At 38.8% G+C, this 21,064-nt stretch overlaps 1 protein-coding gene and 2 long non-coding RNA genes across 14 annotated transcripts in view; 1 reads left to right on the forward strand and 2 right to left on the reverse strand.

Annotated features, from left to right (window-relative positions):
• Nucleotides 1-17,312, forward strand: part of LOC110042747 (uncharacterized) — a 29,125-nt gene extending 11,813 nt beyond the window's left edge. For 2 of the 6 annotated variants that reach the window (XR_016207446.1, XR_016207447.1), the window contains 3 exons: nucleotides 1,082-1,147; nucleotides 14,374-16,096; nucleotides 16,575-17,312. This is a non-coding gene — a long non-coding RNA (uncharacterized LOC110042747). Of the gene's footprint in view, nucleotides 1-1,081; nucleotides 1,148-5,143; nucleotides 5,266-14,373; nucleotides 16,097-16,574 lie in introns of those variants that run through there. The other 4 variants (XR_016207449.1, XR_016207448.1, XR_016207445.1 and 1 more) reach the window with 4 other exon arrangements.
• LOC110042824 (uncharacterized) lies at nucleotides 1,012-11,332 on the reverse strand. Of its 6 annotated transcripts, XM_089290304.1 has the most exons (7): nucleotides 8,141-11,332; nucleotides 6,231-6,263; nucleotides 5,576-5,598; nucleotides 5,138-5,192; nucleotides 2,859-2,890; nucleotides 1,994-2,078; nucleotides 1,012-1,650 (listed from the first exon to the last, which is right to left on the reverse strand). In XM_089290304.1, the coding sequence occupies exons 2-7, from the start codon at nucleotides 6,249-6,251 to the stop codon at nucleotides 1,633-1,635; spliced, it is 234 nt and encodes a 77-aa protein (XP_089146430.1). In that variant the 5' UTR covers nucleotides 6,252-6,263; nucleotides 8,141-11,332; the 3' UTR covers nucleotides 1,012-1,632. The 6 variants fall into 6 exon arrangements, with proteins under 6 accessions (XP_089146430.1, XP_089146429.1, XP_089146426.1 ...); XM_089290303.1 differs by lacking the exon at nucleotides 1,994-2,078; XM_089290302.1 differs by lacking the exon at nucleotides 1,012-1,650 and having other exon boundaries at nucleotides 1,919-2,078.
• LOC110042748 (uncharacterized) lies at nucleotides 8,375-20,755 on the reverse strand. Of its 2 annotated transcripts, none has more exons than XR_016207450.1 (6): nucleotides 19,890-20,710; nucleotides 19,386-19,442; nucleotides 18,496-18,562; nucleotides 17,662-17,735; nucleotides 16,414-16,486; nucleotides 8,375-8,802 (listed from the first exon to the last, which is right to left on the reverse strand). It is a non-coding gene; the product is annotated as an uncharacterized LOC110042748 (long non-coding RNA). The 2 variants fall into 2 exon arrangements; XR_002295924.2 differs by lacking the exon at nucleotides 8,375-8,802 and adding an exon at nucleotides 14,769-16,027 and having other exon boundaries at nucleotides 19,890-20,755.
• Between the last annotated feature and the right edge of the window lie 309 nt (nucleotides 20,756-21,064).

Consider the following 21,064-nt stretch of genomic DNA (forward strand, 5'->3'; position numbering starts at 1 on the left):
TCAAGTTAGTTGCCAGCTCCCAAATTCTAGTTGCCATGGCGGCTAAAATGGTTGCAACTTGGAGGGTTGATATTTGTCAGTTATGTTATTACTGCATGAAACCAGTACTGGTACTCCAAAGAGGGGACTTATTGGGGGTAGGGGTGGGGATGGGAGTTGGCAACCTGGCCAATGAACAGGCTCCAGCTGGAAGGGCCAAAAAGGTAGTGGCTGAGAGTGTAGTGGCCAAGGGGAAAATGGGGTGGGGTTGTGGCGTTGGAGCCTGTAGACAAAGGTTGTATGCTGCTGTTCCAAGGCACCTTCTGTGCACTAGAATCTAGTGCAACCTGTAATTGGTCAGATCACTGATAGTTGACAGGTGTTTTGCCAACCACACTAGGAGATCTCTTTCAAAGAGGAGTGATTTCCTAAGGGTTTCATTCATTTTACACAGCTGAAAGAAGAACAAAAACGTTTGCAATATGTGACTGACAAAATGGATGTTTTCAAAATTCTTTTCACTGGATTTGGGAAAAGTTTAGTGTAATATGGAGTTGACAGGCTTCCACGCCTCCCTACCGTTTGTGACATTTGTACATTTACTGGACATGATATCATGTCCAGCACAGGGCAAGCAACTCAGGTTGGAAAAACCCTCTTCTTGCTGTTAAGGTGTTTCACCTGACTTACTTGATTGGATAAATAAATATATTTATTTACTCAACTTTGGTCTCACCATTTTCCTTGGGGGGGGGGGGGGGGGATTGGGCTCACTATTTTTGGAGGGGTCACTACTTTTGGGATTTATTAGCGGCCACAATTTTTTGATGTTACTTCATGGGGGGGGGGGGGTTGCTTTATCGGGTACGGTATGGTTTTTGTCACAGACACAATATATGTGGTGCTATAAGTATCCAGATTGTTTCAATGTTACTCTTTCTGTATAGGCGTATATAATCTTACTCTTTCTGTGTAGATGTGTATATATTGGATACATATTTTGGATATCCTTTCATCAATATAACAAGATACTTTGTTTCTTCTGAACTGTTATTTAATACAGCTATTACAACCTTATTATGTCATTTCAATTGTGTTTCAGATATAAAATGTTGGTAGGTTGGATGCCCGCTGATTACTTGGAGAAGGCTTATTATTTCTATTCAAGGTATTGCATACATGCTTACAAATACATGTAGCTGAAAATTGAAGTAATCCACATATGGGATATCCCCATTGAAGTTAGAAATGTCACTTACAGTATTTAATATAACTTGTTTTTAAAGTTGCTTTTTCAAAAATGCAAAATAACTCATATATACTAACATATATACTAACGGATGGAAAAATACAGCTACTTCTTACTCTTGTATAAAGCGTACGTATATGCATGTGTGCATGCATATGTATTTGTATACATTCCATTCCATAAGAGAACAATAGTCTCAATTTTGCCAGTCAGTAGTTAATAAGAGTGCACTAGACTGTTTTATATAAAAGTTATATGTTTCTCAGTGGATACTTTCTTCTTGATCTGTTCATTACAAAACACAAATTAATCCCTTTTCGCTATACTTTAGAAACCAACTTTTTATCATATTGATAAAACTTGAAGTATCAATTTCCAAACAACAGGATATCTTTTTGTACTGCTTACAGTTCTTTAGGAACCTGTTAAGAAAAAAAAAAGCATTGTTTATTACCAGTAAATGTATATCCTTTTTCAGAGAAAAAAGTATGGCATAGATGTAGTGCATTATGAAATTGAAGAAAAATTCCTTAATTTCTTTGTTTTCTTTATTTGCTTATTGTTTCAGTCAGTGTCTGTGAATTATTAGTCATCCATGATTATTTAAATTGGTATGTCACATATCATGTTGTAAACACCAGTTGGGAGTAAACAAGACGAGGCAGTGTTTTGGGGACATGTGACTATCAGTTAACTGCAAATCAAAATGACATCTGAATAACTTGTAGGGTCACAGCAATTCCGTTCGATGAGCAGTTTACTCACCAACTGCACATTAGATGATAAGGCCCACTTCAATTCTAAAAATTGCCGGATTTCCAGCGCCTCCTTCCAGATTTGAACAATGGTGCTTGATATAATACAAATTAAAAGAACCCATCAGGTGCCTTAAAAATTAGAAACTTGGTTCTCTTGATAAGGTACCTTTACTTGTATCATTGGATAGTCTAAAATATGTAGCCTGTCTGGATTTCATCTCAGATATCCATCACATCATAAATTATTATTATTGTTAAATTAAAGGTTGTAGACTTCAATTCATGGCTTCAAGGGCACACAGATAACAGTACAGTGGAACCCTGTTAATATGGACACCAAAGGGACATGATAAAGTGTCTGCATTATCTGGGTGTCTGTATTAAGCGGGCTAATTTAAGAGAAAATATTTGAGCTTTTTAGTTGTCAGGTCAAAGAAAACTGTCTGTTATAAGTGGGTGTCCGTATTAAGCAGATGTCCGCAGAGCAGGGTTTCACTGTACTGTTTTCCATCTTCAGTTGATGATTTTTTGTGTAACTGAAGTCACCTCCTTGTGTGTGCCTGACAGCTGGTGAGTGAAATTGAGTTTCTGAAACTCATCAGATGACATGGAAGGCAACTGCACTCAGTTATGAATGGATTGATGTTTCTGAGTATAGATTAAAACCTGAACGGTGCAGAGACCTGTGTTTTATGTGAATTGACACGGGAACCAAGTAAATAAATGTTAACCATCAGCGAGTGTGAGTGTAAGGTACATGCACTTGGCTGGAACAATTGAAGGTTATGTGTTGTACTTACAAAGTAGAAAATTTATTAAGGATATTGCAGAGAAGTCAACATCTTCCACAACTAACTACAAAGAAAGCTCACCTTATCTCGTCTTCATGATGTTCATTCAGAACCTGTAATATTAATGCCAGTGGAATGAGATTGTCCATTCAGTAATTTAATAATTTAAAAGCTTAGAGGATCTTGACTGGCTGCACTCTAGAGTTTGGTTAGGCCTAAAAAAAGACTTTTGCAAATGGAAATTTTTATCTTGGCGTTATGAAATGACATACACGTAAAATGGAAGAGTAAATTATGTACAAGTAAATTTGCATGTTCTCATATCATGTTTCAGTAAACCTTTCCCTTCACATGCCCTATCATGTTTTTAATTTGTAGTAATAACCTAGTGACTACTATTTCCTTTTATAACTTGAACAATGGATGATAAATAGCTTTGACTAATACAAAATTAGCCTGTCTATGTCTGCACCATCCCCTAAAAGCATTGGGTAGAATGATATATATGTCTATGGTGTTACTAATTATTGTTACATTTTCCTAGACTGTAGGGAAAGATCTCTAATTGGTAATTGTTATGACTTAAGGATGACTTAAGTCATTTTTCTGTGTTTTAATTGGTTTAGCAATAAATCAATAAGTCAATCAATCAATCAATCAATCAGTCAATCAATCAATCAATCAATCAATCAGTCAATCAATCAAGTAGTCAATAAATTACAATATTTAGAGAGGAAGCTACAATAAATCAGCCTTAGCTGGTTTTCATGTGGGTCCTCTATCCTGGTCGCATTGGAATTTGGAAATGTTGGTTTTTGTGGAGGGAGGAAAACCAGAGAACCCACAGAAAAACCTTCGGAGCAAGGCATGAATAACAACAAATTCAACCGACATATGGCACCAGGCCAAAATCGAATTCAGGTCACATTGGTGGGAGGCAAGCACTTTCACCATTGCGCCATCCTTGCTCCCTGTAATCAATCACTCATCAATTTGTCCAAATTCTGTAGACACCAAGAACATCTTCGAACAGTTTTTAAAACAGTCAGAAATGGTATAGAATTCTAGTGATAAACATCTTCACCAATTATTAGACCTTTTCGGCTCAGAGCACACGTTTAGAGAGCGTTAAACAGAACTTGTAAGAGAAATGAGCTAAGACATAATTACCATTGCGGGAAAACATGTGGCAAATTACATAGGTACTAGATGCTACATTATGGTTAGTGTAACAGCAGAAACCTTGCAGATCTATGATCTCTAAACATTTGCTGGACCACAGTTGAAGGGCTGACTTAACCAACAACTCGTTCTAATAACACAGCATTATTGTCCTGAAAAGACAAGTATGAAGCTAAATAGGTCAGACAACCGAAATTTATTTCAAACAGCAAATAAAAAAATAAAAAATATCTGGAATGCCTGGAGTCATGTTAGGCCTGTCACCCTATTTAAATTTATGGCAAATAATTGTAGAAGACTCTTTTTTTAGTGGAGGTAGCAGATATACACAGGATATTAGTAGCATTATTTGTACAAGTAAAGCATACGGAAGTGATAAAGAACAACAACAGCAAAAACAAAAGATCACCTATGATTCTATGGTTTATTTTTCTCCTATTTAAATCATGTATACAACTGTAAATAGGTGACTTATTTTGTTTGTTGCCTTTAGTTTGTTTATTGGGTTGGGTATTCGCAAAAACAAAAATGTCAACAGCAATGAAATAATTTGAGTAAATTTTTGAGGGACATAGGATGGTTCTGTTAAGTTAGCATGGTAGTACTGAGTCGGGAGATTGGTGCTTCTGTTTCTAACTAGATGTATTACCGATATTGTTTAGCAAAGTAGTAGAAACAGCAATGTATGAGAACCACCCGTCTAAGTGCACATAATTAAAGCATGAGGTATGGGTATCCAATAAACAAGAAAGAAATCGACTGACTCAATTGGACATCCATTACTGTGCTACAGTCATAAGTAAATAAATTACAAAATTTAGAGAGGAAGCCACACCACCCTTAGATGGTTTTCAAGCAGGTCCTCAATCCTGGTCGAATTGGAATTTGGAGATGTTGGTTTTTGTGGAGAGAGGAAAACTGGAGAACCTGGAGAAAAACCCTCGGAGCAAGGCAACAACCAAAAACAAACTCAACCCACATATGGCAACCGGCCATGATCGAACCCGGACCACATTGCTGGGAGGCGAGTGCTCTCACCACAGTGCTATCCCTGCTCCCCTGCTGTTACAATTCAAGTCATGTATAACGAATGGGTGCTCAAGGAACTAGTCAAAACACAGAAATTTGTTCATTGGTACCATTAGAGAATATATTTTAAGCAACAAAAATATCTTCACCTCTAGATTTGTCATGTTAGACTGAGACATCGTATCCAACAATGGCATGAGATCTCTGTCAAAAAAAAAAAAAAAAAAAAATGAGATCTCTGTTCGACCTAGGGGAACATAATGCAGAATGATAAATTGTAAGTACATTTTTACGTGATATAAGTGTATATTTACGACCCGATTGTATTTGGGTTTGACAGTTATTATCCGGCAGTTGTACATTCTTTGAAAACATTTATGAAAAGTGCCACCAGCAATTGTTTACATGGCCATTAAACTCAAATACCACTTGTGTATGATGGTTTGGCTCACGACATTCTTTGTCCTAAGCAAATAAGCTGAGTGAGCGTTCGAATGGTGAAAAGGGACAGGTAAAAAGCTCGTAACATAATGCTCGTTGAAAATTGTTCAAATGCAGGTTACACAATAGAACTGATATTTACTTACCCAATAGCATTGTTTGCCAGTTGCTGCAATGAAAATGATGTAACAAAATTAACCCAAAAACAAGGGTATCTCGACTCAATAATAATTGTTATAATAAATATCATTTCCTTTTGTGTTTTTTAGAGACTCGGAAATTTAGATACCTGTATGATCATAATTTTGGTGTTCGTATGTTTATACATCTTAGTAGTCTTGCTGTAGAAATTCAATTCGAGTGTTTACCTTGGCATTGTAACCAAAAAACGTTATTTTCTCTATAATAAGCGTAAGAGCTCCTTAGAATTGACGTACACAAAAATGACAACATTGTGTTAAGTTTCAATGCCGAGTACACTGTACTTTCAATCAGTAAATAGACAATGAAATTCGTTGTAAGTAGTTTGCAAATACACTCATCATTTTTATAAGTTCAAGTGAGAGCATATTACGAAAAACATTGAACAGCACAGAAATTTGGTGCCTTTTTTGTAAATTAATTATGTTATTAAGAGAAGTTTAAGTGCCTCCTTAAATCGCGAGAGAGCTAGCAGTAAACGTTTGTGTCAAAGTAAACTGAGTACAAGGCATAAATACTGAACACAACTTTGAACATTCCTTCGAGTACATGCCATTTAAATTACAGAACATGCATTCACTGTGCATTATACATACTTACATTTACATCTATCTGTGCCATTGTCGAGGTCCTCTAAAAGGTAGCGAAATACAGAAATTAGTTAAAGACGTTCCCTATAGACACCTGAGTACAGACGTGTTCCATTAGCGGACCCTTAGGGTGTGATGTTGAAATCGCGGTTCATTGATGGTGTACACCGCACCAGGAGTCCCACCCCCCGGGGGTTCGAACATCGGCCGTCTAAGGCCGTTTTACAGTTGCTTTCGGTAAATGGTTTCTTGACAAAAAAAAAGCAAAAGCAATGAAGAATAAAAGGAAAAATAATCAGTAGTTACCTCTGGGATTTGAACTCCCAAAATCTCGCATTGCGAACAAGCGCTCATCACATTGCGCTACTTGTACATAGGTTCCCAGATGGTGAAAGTGTTAATCTTTTATTTGCGTATCGCAGGCTCAAGCGTTTCGCTCAGTCTATACTTCACTTTTGACCAAACAAAATGATCTTGCCGTTTTTTACTACAGCACAAGGAAGACATGTACAGATACATGTAATGTAAAACGTGTGGGCAAGCCTGAGTAACAAACAGTTTCTTAACGTTGAACTTTTTCATTTTGCAAATATCACGACACACCCCTGAATGGAAAAAGGCTTTATGGGCTTGTTCGAAAGCTAGACTGCCCTCTCATCACAAGTAGTTCCTTAATAAGCAATGCCTCATAACACCCTTTCATAATTTTGTTTCCAAGTTCAGTGGCTCATAGCCACTGAACTTGGAGAAATTATCCATGAATAGCAATAATCAAGTTAACGTATTTTGGGTAGGCGCCGAAGGTTACCATAATAAATATGTTCAAGTGCTTATTCTATAAGATCACCAAATATTTGAATAATACTGGAATACAGGTCGTTAGTTCTTTACGTTTGGATGGGGCCTCTAATGATCTAATAAGGATCAGTGAAATAAGACCATGTACGAGCATTATAAACGAGAATGCGTTGAACATCTGTTTAATCGCCAACTTCAAAATACGTGCACGACAGGCAATGTTAGTGTTGGTTGTATCAACTTGTTGTACTTTTAGTGAAAAATTTTAATTCCACACGTTGGTCCTGCCTAACTTATACAACGACGAATGTATGTATCCTCTCGCTGGGCATGCAGGCAAGCCAGCACAACGTCTCTTTACTGCTTCTACGAGTTCATCAGGTGAAGTTTTACATTTCGTGTTTAAACTTCTTGTTGGTTAAGCCAAGGGACAATTCAATCGCAAAAAGCAATGCCTTTGGCCAACACTAGTTTAATATGCGATCTGTAGAAAAGTTCGCCCAAAAGAGGAGAAAAAGCAGTGAAAAATCATTAAGGTTTTTTGGCTGCCAAGACGCTAAATAAAAGGTTAAAAACGGTATTTTTTGGCGAAAGTTTGGTATTCAAAGGGTTGAGGTCTTTATACAAACTTTCGATGAACAATCACAAGATGTTGCACATTTGCGAATGTTTCGACTTGTCATTCGAAGTACTCACTTGCTGAAAATAATTCATAGCCTTAGAGGGATAACTGCAATCTCCATGATCGAGATGAGTAAGATTAGACCACCGAGTCGAAAACATTGCCTGACATGGTGGAGGTGAATTTACGTCCGATCTCTCCCGGACTTTGTATTTCACGCTTCCACTGAGGTACAACTTCTCTGTAGCACGATCGAATCATTTCATGATATTTTCGGTGTTTTAAGATCGGGCAAAAGACAAAGGCTGATGCCCTGAAAAAGCCAGCAAAGCGAATGATAGTACAGCCGAAACCTGGAGAGAGTAATTTTGCTTTCAGGAGGTTATTAGCCATTTTAACTGGCTTCTAGAAAGCATACCATGAGAATATGCGATCAGTGAGACTGAAATAGAAAACTATTCTGTATGGCAGTGTTGTCTGATAGTTATGCCTACTCTTACCTCACTTTCTGTAAATATTGTCAGTCAGGTCCTTCAGTGTGGTGTCTTTCGTCGGTTGACTTGGCCACAAATGTGGTGCTCATTGGCTTGTGGGAGAATTAGGAGTTTCGTGACGTGCGTGACATTTTGTGTGTTAGAGTATCCTTCAGTTTCACCTGAATGCCTTAGCAATCACGGCCGGGATGTTCAAAGCCTGCTTTAGCTAACCCAGGATTAGCGAGAATTTGATTTCAGTTTTGTTACTTTTTGTGGTGAGGTGTTCTGTTTATATTGTTTGCCCTTCAGTTTTGAGCGGTAGTAATCTCAAACTACACCAAATATAAGAGGTGAAAAACATTTTTAAACAAGAAAAAAATAATACTTCAGTTAACGTTTAATCCTGGCTTAACGTTAACCGGCTTTCAAACCACCCGGCCTAGGAGTGAAGACGCAGGATTAAGTGAACAACGGCCAGTGTGGTGATACATCAGTCCTTTTGCCCGGAGTCTAGCTGTTCCGCTTTCCCTATATTCGTTGGTAAGCGAGTTGTACTGAGTTGCCAGTGGGTTTCGATTAATAATCCAAAACAGTGTCGTTCATTTCAACACGTGGGTCGTATTGTCCAAGAAGATTCATGTTGAACACATTCAGTTCCTTCTAAATTCCTGATATGACACACTACCCTGAAAGAAAAAATTTCGTTTGGTTGGCTTGTGAGTCCAAGCATAGAAATATCTGTCTGGGTGATATCACTGTAGCTCTTCGTGTTGTGATGAACTAAACTGAAAACTGTTACCTTTCTTTCTCTTGTCTCAGTGAACTTAGAAAGCGAGTCACCGAATCCCGCTCAAAGGTGTTAACTCTAAACGCGAGGAGCCATCTAAACCGAAGTCCTCTGCTTTGTGTAAAATTGTTCTCCAGATGGCATTTTAATGAGAATCGTTATCCAAATTTAAAGGTTTTAAGAGAACTACAGTGTTACGACGTAGAGCACTTTATACTGTACCCACATCAGATCCGCTTTGAAACAAGAGGAAGAGCAAACTCAGTTTTGGTAGACGAAGGCTTTAGATTGCTTAAACGTTCCGAACAAAATTGCCTCGTTGGAACCTACTAGATACAGTATTTGTTACTCAAAACTCTTAAGAAGTCGCAGAACCAATGCCAATTCAGTTCAAGCTATGGGTTATTTATTTATTTGAACGATTGGTCGAACAGTGTATGACCTGCTGTAACGTGACTTCAGGTGTCAATCGACATGCTTATTCGATCATAAAAAGATTTTCCTGGAAGCCATAATTCTGAGAAAACTGAATGCATAAATAGTTAGGCCTCCGAATTTGTTTTGCGTTTTTTTTTTTATCTAGCTCGTAATTTGTTACTTAGAAGGCCTTAAGTTTTCTTGCTTTGCTATTTCGAGCCACCCTCTCTAATAAAGATTAAGCAATTATCACAATTCCAAAAGCTATGTTAACGTGTAACGCATAAAAAGGTTATTAGGAAAGATTTGTGCATGTTTCGGCAGGAACTGCCTAATTAATTCTGTGTCTAGCAGTACTGTTAATATGATAATTTCTTGGAAAGGTAAAGTTTGCTTTTCACATCGGAGCGAAGATTTCTTTGTGATATGGTGCTGAATGATCCTCGTTTCTCAGGGCCCGTACGCACTAGGCTGACAAGATTTGTTTGGCTCTGCCAAAACTCTCGACAAATTTTGTCTCCACCAAATTTTGAATTTGCTAATAGCGTATACGCAGTTGAAAACACGACTGACCGTAATTTGACTCAGGTAGAGAATCGTAGTCAGGAACCGATGAGGCTTCTCTGATGCGGAACGAAATAGATTCAAAGTAGTGCAAAGGCGTCCCAGTGTACATGCGACGTCAGCAATGGAGGTGTTCCACGAAAATAATATATTTCGTGATATGCTCTAAATCGCAAGAAAGCGAGGTGAGCAAAGCTTTGTTCCAACCAGACCTTACCTTCATATCGCTTAGTACTGTTTAACGTTCAATGTTCTGTTTTTCCGTTCTTTTCTTTCCTAGAAAACAGAATATTGATCCGGTTGTCTCCGTTGTTTATGTGATGACGTTTGTTGTGAATTGAAGTAAGAGGGGAAAAAGTTCAGTTGACCTTGACCAAACGATGCTGAAATTTCTTGTTTATGCGATTGGCTCAGGTTTAGTTACCATGGCAATCACTTAGTGCTTCTTGTTGTTTAATTTTTTCCACGAAAGTTTTAACAATGAAATCACTTTCTGAGAAACCAAGTTCTATCGGTTTTGGTTGTATTGCTAAGCCTTCTGAATTTTTCAACATGTAGTCGTTGTAACTGTTCGTATATACATTTTTACAAAACACAGGTCTGTTAAAGACAAATTATCTATGGATCACGCGACAGAGGCAGTCGAAACTATTCTGGTTTGTGCTATTGTGCGGATATTATGTGGCTTGTATTTGTAGCTAAAATAACACGCGCTCTCATGGGCTAATTCAAGAGCATTATTCTCCCGTAATGCCTACGGGCTGATTCCGGGCCTGTAAAACTAAAGCAAAAAACCATATGATAAACAACTTATTAAACTGGAGCGTTGGGTCTTTACAGGAAAATTTGAAATCTCGGCCTTGTTCTACATTCCTCCTATTCCGAATGTTAGAAAATAGCCCAAAGAATATATATGCGCTGATTGGTTTAAAATCGTGTTTCTATTAAGCAATATCACGCATAGAAATCGAGAGCGAATAATCTAGTTGTTTTATTATAAACCTACTAGTCGTTCAAAACTTTATCTAAATCCTTTTCACGGTGACACTTCGAAAACGTAAAGCGGCCGCCAGTCAGCACACTGCTACGCTACTCAGTCACTATCTACAACAGAATAGATAGTTAGCAGCGTAGCCAATCAGCGAACGGCATTCGTGGTAGAACGCTAGTAGATTTATATTGAAACTCGATAGAAACATAGCCTGCTTCGCAGACAGTCTCAACCGCCGGTATAGTCTGTCTGCGCAACGGCTCCCAAAAGCTTGTTCTGATATCCCGCAGTTTTACACGGATATCTATATCCATTTCTGATTGGTTAGTTTCTAATGCGCTTTGTGATAGAATCAATTCGTGCGAAATTGATCGCGTAACCATACGCAAAGCTAAAAACAAATTTGTTTTGGGATTGCGTATGTACGTTATTGTAACATCAAGACTACTTTGAGTTGGAAATAAGATATCTGTGATTACAGAAGAAAAAGCGTTCAAGGCCGTGAAAGAGCAGTTTGAAATTGGTGATCTTGTACCTGAACAGGAAAACTCACTTCGCGAATTTTTTGAAGGTCAAAATATCTCTGAGTGGACTGTTACGTCATCATCTTCGCACAATCTCCGTGTTGTTATCATCTACCGTCCGCCATACTCTGATGAACATAAAGTGTCAGCCAATGTTTTCTTCACCGAGTTTTCGACTTATCTTGAATCCATTCTTCTGTCTAAGGAACAGCTACTGATTACCGGTGACTTAAACATCCATATTGATGCTGTTGATGATCCTGACTCTCTCAAACTGTTGGATCTCTTGGAGTCTGTTGGTCTACGGCCACACGTCTCCCAGCCAACTCATGTTCATGGACACACACTAGATCTTATTATCACCCGATGGTCTGACCAAATCATCCAGGATTCACCACAAACTGATCGTTTCATATCAGACCATGCATCACTTCTTTGCAAGCTACTTCAAGATAAACCAGCTGTGACAACTAAGAAGGTCACTTACAGGAGGCTCAAATCAGTGGACCTGGATTCACTCAAAGCTGACTTAGCTGCCTCTGGATTGTGCCAAGAACAATCCGATGAGTTAACTAATGTCACCCCGGATGGAGTTGATGCGCTTTTACGTAACTATAACAAACTCTGTCCAGAATGACCAATTGTCATGCGCCGTTAAAAACAAAGACCTTGAGGGCTAGGCCGAGGGTTCCTTGGTACAACGCTGACATAGATGCCGCTAAACGAATACGTCGGAAAGCTGAGCGAAGATGGAGAAAAACTAAATCGCTGTCAGACCTGATTATCTTTAAGTCTAAGAAAAATCACGTGACTCATCTCATGAATCAAGCTAGACGGGCGTTTTATACCAACTTTATCGATGAAAACAGTGCCGATCAAGGAAGGCTATTTAGAGCTACCAAGAAACTCCTTCTCAGAAAGGATGAATTATCTTTTCCTGACTATCATGACAAAACGACAAAATGGATGATAGAGTACCCACTCCACCTGAAGTAGAAGTCGTTCCAACATGTTTATCTTTAAGCGCCTTCCACCCTCTTACTGAGAATGATGTATGGGCGTTAATCCAGACGTCAGCTAAGAAGTCTTGTCTAACGGACCCCATGCCAACATCACTGGTCGTCGGTTGTCTTGATGTGCTCCTCCCCGTCATCAGGCGCGTAGTTAACTCATCGCTGTTCTCAGGTTACTTTCCTGGTGAATGGAAGGAAGCTTTTGTCAACCCCCTCCTAAAGAAGGCTGGCCTTGATTCGGTGTTTAAAAACCTTTGACCTGTGAGTAATCTTCAATTCCTATCAAAATTGACAGAACGCGCTGTATTCGACCAGACGTACAACCACATGATGGATCTTGGCCTGTATCCTCCACTCCAGTCTGCATATCGTAAATGTCATAGTACCGAGACTGCGCTCCTAAAAGTCCAGAATGATATACTAATGAATATGAACCGCCAGCACGTGACACTTCTAGTTCTTCTAGATCTCAGTGCGGCTTTCGACACGGTGGACCATAAAATCTTACTTCATCGTCTACAGTCGAGTTTTGGTATCACAGGAACGGCTCTGAAGTGGTTTAAATCTTACCTTTCTGACCGATCGCAAAGCGTCTTTTTAGACGGCTGTCTCTGAGAGTTCCAAGCTGCCACATGGGGTTCCTCAAGGCTCATGTCTGGGACCCCTGCTATTTACGATCTATTCTAGCAAGCTATTTGAGGTGATAAAGGATCATCTACCTGTTGCACATGCGTATGCAGATGACACGCAACTCTACTTGTCCTTCAAGCCCGACACCACATCAAGTCAATCTGATGCAATCGAAGCAATGGAACTCTGCATAAAGGCAATCAGAGCGTGGATGATTACTGACAAGTTAAAGCTAAACGACGACAAAACCGAATTCTTAATAATTGGTACACGACAACAGCTCAGCAAGGTGGACATCGAGAAGTTATCGGTGGGTGATGTGAGTGTTGCCCCTGTTGCTGTTGCAAGAAACCTCGGAACCTGGTTTGATACCAACCTTAGTCTAGTGACACACATTACGAAGACATGTAAAGCTGCTTTTTATCATCTGCATAACATTAGACGTATTAGGAAGTTTCTTACGGTTGAGTCTACCAAGGTGCTAGTGCATGCCTTCATAATGGGACGCACTGATTACTGCTACAGTCTTCTCCATGGTTTACCGACCACTCATATTAATAAGCTACAATGTGTGCAAAACGCAGCTGCTAGGCTAATTTGCTCGACTCCGCGTTTTAGTCGCATTACTCCTGTATTATATTCTTTACATTGGTTACCTGTCAGATTCAGAATTGTTTATAAGATTTTAATAATTACTTTTAAGGCCATACATGGCCAGGCACCGGACTATATTTGTAATCTTATTCGTGTTAAAAATCCCTCCCGGTATGGTCTACGCTCTAATTTTCAAGTTTTATTAGTACCACCTAACATGAAAACGAAGAGAACACTTGGTGACAGGGCATTTACTGCTGCTGCACCATCACTTTGGAACAAATTGCCGTGTGCAATAACAGAGGAGGACAATTTTAACCATTTTAAGTCCAAACTGAAGACATTTTTATTTAGAAAAACGTTTGAATAGCTCTTGATGTTTTCTATACATCTTTACTAGATCCCTTGTTTTTAATAGTTTAATTTTTAGCTCGTTACCTTAGCCTAATGTACATAATTATTGTAAATAATTAGTTTTAAATTAATCACACTATTCATAGCATATCGTTTAATGTATATTACTCATATGGTTTGTTAGGCGCATTTGATCATATTTACATGTTAATTTGCGCCTTAGAAATATTAAATATTATTATTATTATCTTTGTAATTTTGCCGGCCCGAAACATTGGGTGGGCGTGTGCGGCCCGCTTCCCGAAACCCTTAGCCTACCTGACCTATAATCAGTTTCCTAGTTCTGAACAATACTAAACGCAATGTTTATATACTTTTATTAGGTAGGAGAAAGGTTGAGAGACCAACATTCAAAAGGAAACGGTAAATGTACAAATGTTATGAACCGCCGGAGTCATGTAAACCTGTCTACCCCATTTTACACACAAACCATAACCTATTTCAGACCAAAATGTCAGAATTGATATTGGTAGAGAAACAACTTTGACCACCCTTCAAACTTAGAGCTTCATTTTGGCAACCATGACAATATCCTCCCTTACGCTGATGAATTATTTTATATTTCTGATACATAGCCTCGATTTCATTCTAACGGAAGCGGTTCTTCTAAATAATTCAGCCCAAAATAGTTATCCTGGAAATAGCCGATGAAATAGCTAATGTGTGTTTCATGAGCAAATTTTGAAAAATTCTCTTTTCTTACTAACTTAAGAAGCAGTTTCGTTTTTTGTTTTTTTTTTGTGCCTTTGTTAATGAGTTCTCCAGTTGGTCACAAATGGTGTGCAAGGTACTCGAAACAATCACAATAAACATGCAGTCACTTTAACCAAGCAGAAGCAAGACACACCAATCGTTAAGTTGATGACGTCTTTATTATTATCATTATCATTATCATTATTATTATCATTATTATTATCATTATTATTATCATTATCATTATTATCACCGTCAGTATCATCATCAGCTGCCGCCACAGCGTCAAGATCATCATGGCTTTCTTTGTTAATGTTGACTTGTTATCGCAGTGGAGAAGATTGCAGCGTTTTTTTTTTCCCGTAATAATTGCTCAGGAGCACTTTATTTCGAAGATAATTAAGTGCCAGTGTTTCAAAGTGAGTATATTGTAATTGATGCGCCGTGCTCTTGACGTGTAGTAAGACTCTTTGCTATCTCTACTGAAATAGGAGTTTCAAACCGTCTATATGTACTGAGTCATATAATTATAGTTTGCAAACGTAGCTCTGCACGCGTGGTGCAACACTGATGTGTTAAGATAACTGTTCGCAATGAGAGGTAATAGGCTGACTTAGCAAGAGAACGGGGACGTCACTTGACGACGGCGCGCGCAGTACAAATACCCAAATATGATCAAATTAGAACAGAATCCAGGTTATTCCGCGCGCCCTGCAGTCGTCATCTGACGTTCCCGTCCTGTTGCTAAATCAGCCTAATGTTGCATTGGCTAATTTGTTATTTCCATGTTTTCGATGTTCGATATCATACCTTATGCGGCAAAGTGAGTGCATGAGCTAACTTTAGTTAACTTTTTTCACACAATCTCACTTAAGTTAGCTTAATATGTACCATTATCATAGAAATTAAAGCAAACACTGATAATTAAAGTGATTCTTACAGTCAAACCAAGTGAAGCGTACCCCTCGAGATTACATTAATGAATTGAGTACTTGAGTATTGAACCCGCTAGGCGTTTCAAGAATGCAACAATGAATTGATTATTGGAAAATTGAACCCACTAGTCGTTCTAAGAATACAGCTAATGGGTTTAATCAATTTAAAATTGATTTTTGAAATGACTAGCGAGTTCAATATTCAAATAATCAATTCATTAATGTAATCTTGAGGGGTACGCTTCACTTGGTTTGACCGTAAAGTGGATCGATACTATAATGAATAATGCTCAGTTGGCCTGTTTGTCGAAGTTCTTGCTATGTTGTTTTCATTTCTAGGTCCCTCAGGCTGCAAAATAAAACCAGAGGATGTGTGGCATTCCTTGATTCACCTCCATTTAGGACAGCTACAGCCAAAGTAATTATGTGGAATTTTGTGTACTTTTCGGGAAATGGTCAAGCGGGACGTGAGAGAAACGGTGGATATGAGGATCTGTTAGTAAAAATACCATTAACGTGCAAGACGAATGTCAAAATTACAGATAGCCAGTATACAGAGGCGTAATACAGTGGGTTTTTTTATTCTAAGCAGTCTCGGTAGAAATTTCAGAAAGGCTTTGATTTGTATGCCTACATACAGTATATCCTGACCGAGAATTGAACTTATCATCTGCATGTTGCACGGAGAACCTTTTCGTTAGTTATGGGGTGTCATGTTTTGGTTTGTTACCATACCTGTTGAAGTATATGGTTTCTTATTGCTCTGTTCTCCTGGTCCACTTGCATCAGTATGTAATTATAAACATCACTGAAAGAGATTAAATGGCAACTCTTATCAGGAGTGTTATTTGTGTTCTCGCTCATGAAGAAGATATCTTTCATTCTTTTTACGTCAGGCGCTGTTTAATAGATACCAGGAGGAGAGGCGTGTCGGCTGGAAAAGACTGATGTGCCACCGCTTTGTCTTAATTCACAACCGACTGACACATCCCTGGTGAAGTGCTGGAATATACATAACACTAACCCACACATAGAGTACAAACAGAAGCATATCACCTAGTTCAAGGTGATATGCTTCTGGTACAAAACATAGTGTTAAATAGTTTCCTAAATTTTCTTTTACAATGTCTTGGTTGCTGTCTTCCTCTGCACCCCTCTGAAGTTACATTGAGAACAGAAAGATTTAAAATTTGTTATGTACGCTGGAAAAGATTTACCTTAAATCACTCACACCAATATGCTTCTGAAGGGGATATCATATTAATTATAACTGACTTTTCTGCGTACTTTGGACCAAAACCATCTTCACCCTCTATTGATTTCTGATTTATATCGAGGAGTAGAATGTCCGCATTTTCAGGAAATTCCCGTGGAGTGGGAGGTGAGGCAAAGGCCCCACAAGGATGTTTTGTCCTTAAGCGCTAAGAGACAAATCTATACCTTCACCAGCTTTGTCAGTGGAATGAGCTACCAGCTTTGTGGTAGTGCAGAAAAACTGCTTTGTAGAAATAATAAAGATCTTGTGTTAATGAAATGTGCAAGAATCGTAAGAACATCACTGTAATTTTAATTAGTACAAACACTAGCGACTGTGTAAAACAATTTATTAAAATAAGGATCACTGGATAATCCAATTCGAGAGTTTTTATCGGCTTAGCCATCATGGGTTATGAGCCAGGTTATTTTTATTTCAGTCTAGTTTTCTATATTTTGCGGGCGTTTTCAATAAAACAATTATTCCGCTGGTGCTTGTTGGGAATGAGATGCTACACGCCTGGTTGGCTATCTACCATCTCATATCCAACGCGCGCTCGTGGAATAATTATGTTAAGTTGTGTAACACCTTTTCGTTAGCCTAACTAGAATCAAGATCTCGTTGTGGACCTGCTTTGAAACTGGAAGATAGTCACATGCAAAACTCTTTAACGTTAATGAACTGTTGGTGTTTGAACTTGATCGAAGACATCAACAAAGCAACCTTACCGTTGACGAGTAACTGCTCGGATCCTGCTCGGGTCTCTCTCGGGTCTTTGTCGGGTCCTGATTTCAGTAAGTGTCTGGAAAAGAAAATTGGAATTTACGAGTGGAGTCGAGAGAAACGTACGATGGAGATCTTATTGTATTCGACTCTATGTACGCTTTTTATCTCCTCTGCTCGGCAAATTTTTACCACTTGGCGTAAGCTACGTTTAGTAAGCAATAGTGCAATAGCTGCTGGCAGCAATAGTGCTGGCAACAAAGCCAGTTGATATCTGATCATTTCTGTCCTTGAGTAAACTGAAGCAATAGATCGATTGCATTAATGGCGCCGAATTTAAATACTTTAGCCACACATTACAGAACCTGACCTTCGTACTCAGGAGAGAAAAAGCCTTTGTCTGGAAACATAAGCACAAGGCTGAGGTATTGTTATTCAACTAGGTGACGCCATTTGTGCAAATGATCAATCACGTCAGCCACGCACAAAAAACACAAATAGCACAAGGAACCAATCAGCGCTTGCATGCAGTGAAGAAGCCACGTGTTTCCTCTCACCTGACTGACCCCCACCCCCAAGTGTTTTCGTCTGCATTTTCCTTCGCTTTCGTCTCAACCCCGCAATTTCTATATTTTTCAGTCGTGCAGTAAATGTAACTTTTGGGATGTTAAACCGAGCTTCAGGACTCGAAAGCAATCAAAAAATTTTTCACTCTTTCTAAAAAAAAAAAGTATTTACATGCAGTTTAAAAGCTATAAGTTTACTGTTTACGTGGTTAGTGCTGTTGACACTCTTCTTTAAATTTATAGTGGATGCCATATTCTCACGGTAGAACTCACCCGAGGGTTTTCCATGCTAAAGATTCAATTACTTTAGAATAACAGCAGACGTTTCAAGATCAAAACTCTGTTGAAGAACATTTAACAGTTGTTAGAACATTCAAGAAATTGAACTGACCCACACGTGCATGTATCTTGTTAGGAATGGCAATGCAACATGTACAGAACTCCTGCGACAGTCTCCTTACAAACAGAGATAGAATCGTGCTCAGCTTAGAAATCGTATCACCAATAGTAACTGTTTATTCCTTTGAACTCTCTCTGTTATATGATAGTTTTGTACTGGTAAATCGCTTCAAGAGGGGAGAGTTTGTTCTACGCGTACTCTGCCGGTGTGTTATGGGTAGAAAATTGCGTTGTTTCTATGAGAAATCAGGAAAGACCGCAGTGACAGAAAGAAAAGCTGTGAAATCAGTTACATTCAAGCTGTTAAATACCAGAATCATTCAAGGTCTCTCGGTAGAAAATGTTCGTCAAATGTCTTAAGACAAAAAGTATGAGTTCATACGTACTACAACATAGAATCGGGTGTGAAACGGATTCAGTAAGCAAGAGGCTATGATCACGGTCTCATGGTGAAACGGATAAGCAGCTAGAAGCGAAGGTCTTAGCAGATTAAACACAGTTTCGTATCATATAAGTGCTCCGCAGCACATTTGGGTAAATACAGGCAGGATCCAGTGAGAACGAATAAACCTTGCAACGTCCTGCGAAACACTGGCTAACCAAACGAGGCTCTTTACAGATCTTTGTAGATTTTGTTTAATGGTTGAGAATCCGGTGTTTATACCGGTTTACACCCACAAGACTTGATGGAAGACCATCACTACATGGGAAAACTAAAAACACTTGTGAAACGACAAAGTAATAAAACGATTCTCTGTACTAACTTGCAGGCCGTTTTCCTGACTCTTGATTCTGTTCAGCTCGTTAACTGGAGACAAAACCTGCGAAGATACAAGAAAACCAGCCATGAAACAGATCAAAAACGACGAAGGCCTTGACAGTTTAATAAAGTTACAGACATGGTCTCGCTAATGCCCAACGATCAGCACTTTTGCTTAATAGAAACCAAGTAGAAAGCCAGGATAAATTATCCGCACGAGGCTCTTTGTCAGATTATCGTACTGATCTTGGTTAACAGTTTTTATACCAACAACTGACACGTTACAATACCGTCACTACATTGGAAAATCAAAAACACGCTCGTTTACCGTCAATTGAGGATAACAGAGTCTCCAGCGATTACCCGCATTTTTTCTTAACAAGGCAGCAGTAACTGCCTACCTTTGGGTTGTGAGTCAGGCCAAGTGTAGATTGTTTCTCTCTAAGAGCGGAGTGACACTGGACAACATAAACATCAACTAAGAAACGTTGGAGAACTTGAAACTTACCTTGCTTTACGCATTACAAGGCTGAAATACAGCCCTTTCTTTCAGTTTCCAATTCTCCTTGATATAACTGGGTATGTACACCTGGTGTCCCGAAATGCAGTCGCACTGAAACAATGGCGCCATCACCGACCAACTTAACAATAATAATAACATGGGCCAACATGGCGACTGTCAATCGAATGGTAAATTATCTCCGTTACAGAAGATTATGTGTTAACTTGTTTCACTGTAATGTATCTTCTTTTGTCGGACTACGGTTGCTTGTAGCGTCCTTTTAAGGATGTAAAGAAGTTCTTCAAATGTGGCTTCCTCCTTGTTGTTCAGATATATTTCGACTAGCTTGTGTCGCTAGCACTTCACTTCTAGAAGTCATATCTTGCTTTCACGTCCTTTGTTGTTGTTATGTTTCCGGGCTGCTGATTTGTTTCACGCAAAACTCTGAGCTTTTTAACGGAGAGCAGTGTCTTAAAGAATTCAGGTTGCACTTTGGCACCGGCGCAGTACTTACAGTCACATAACCGTCTTTGCTTCCAGTCGAGAAAAACACGTACTCAGTCAGGAAATCTATTGCTGTATTCTGCATCGATGGAATGTGCCTGTCGGTAGTTTCACCAAACGCTTCTGCCATATGATAGAGAATTTGCAATGTGCGAAATTCCCGGTCACTTACATTGTCTGTGATTATGACATCATGCATATGATAATCGCTCCTCGTTCCTTTACAGTGAACGCTGTTATCTAGTTATTGTTTATCCCAAGCGACTTTAAACGTACTAGTTTAAGTGAGCCAGTCAATAAATTTTTGGGCGAAAGTTTTAAAGCGCTTTCAATCAAATTTGTTATTTAATGACTTTAATGCATCATTGGCTAACACGTCCAGGCTTGTTTCTCACCCTGGGCTTATAACGCAACGAACCGTGTACTCGAAACTTTGAAATCTGTTTGTTGCTTTGAGGAAGCAATTTCTGTCAGCAAATGTCAGTCACTAGCATAAGCAAGCAATTCATTGGTTGCTAAGTCAATGACCTTTCCGTTAACTGGCTTTATACGTTCCTAGAAAGAGATTACAATGAGTCGTTCAGTTTCTCTTTGAATTTTTGAACTCTTTCATAAACGACCCGAAAGAATTTTTATATTTATTTGAGTATCCACCGAGGTCAAGGTGATAAATCACA

The sequence above is a fragment of the Orbicella faveolata genome, unplaced genomic scaffold, assembly GCF_042242905.1.
Source record: "Orbicella faveolata isolate gen_17 unplaced genomic scaffold, um_ofav_v1 contig_2, whole genome shotgun sequence".
In the NCBI taxonomy this organism is placed as follows: domain Eukaryota; kingdom Metazoa; phylum Cnidaria; class Anthozoa; order Scleractinia; family Merulinidae; genus Orbicella; species Orbicella faveolata.

Coding starts and splice junctions, on each gene's coding strand:
- LOC110042824 (XM_089290299.1), bottom strand. CDS start 5,679: ATGATATTTATTATAACAATTATTATTGAGTCGAGATACCCTTGTTTT. Junction 5,193..5,575: donor CTGGCAAACAATGCTATTGG/GTAAGTAAATAT, acceptor TTTTTTTGACAG/AGATCTCATGCCATTGTTGG. Junction 2,891..5,137: donor CTAACATGACAAATCTAGAG/GTGAAGATATTT, acceptor TTAATATTACAG/GTTCTGAATGAACATCATGA.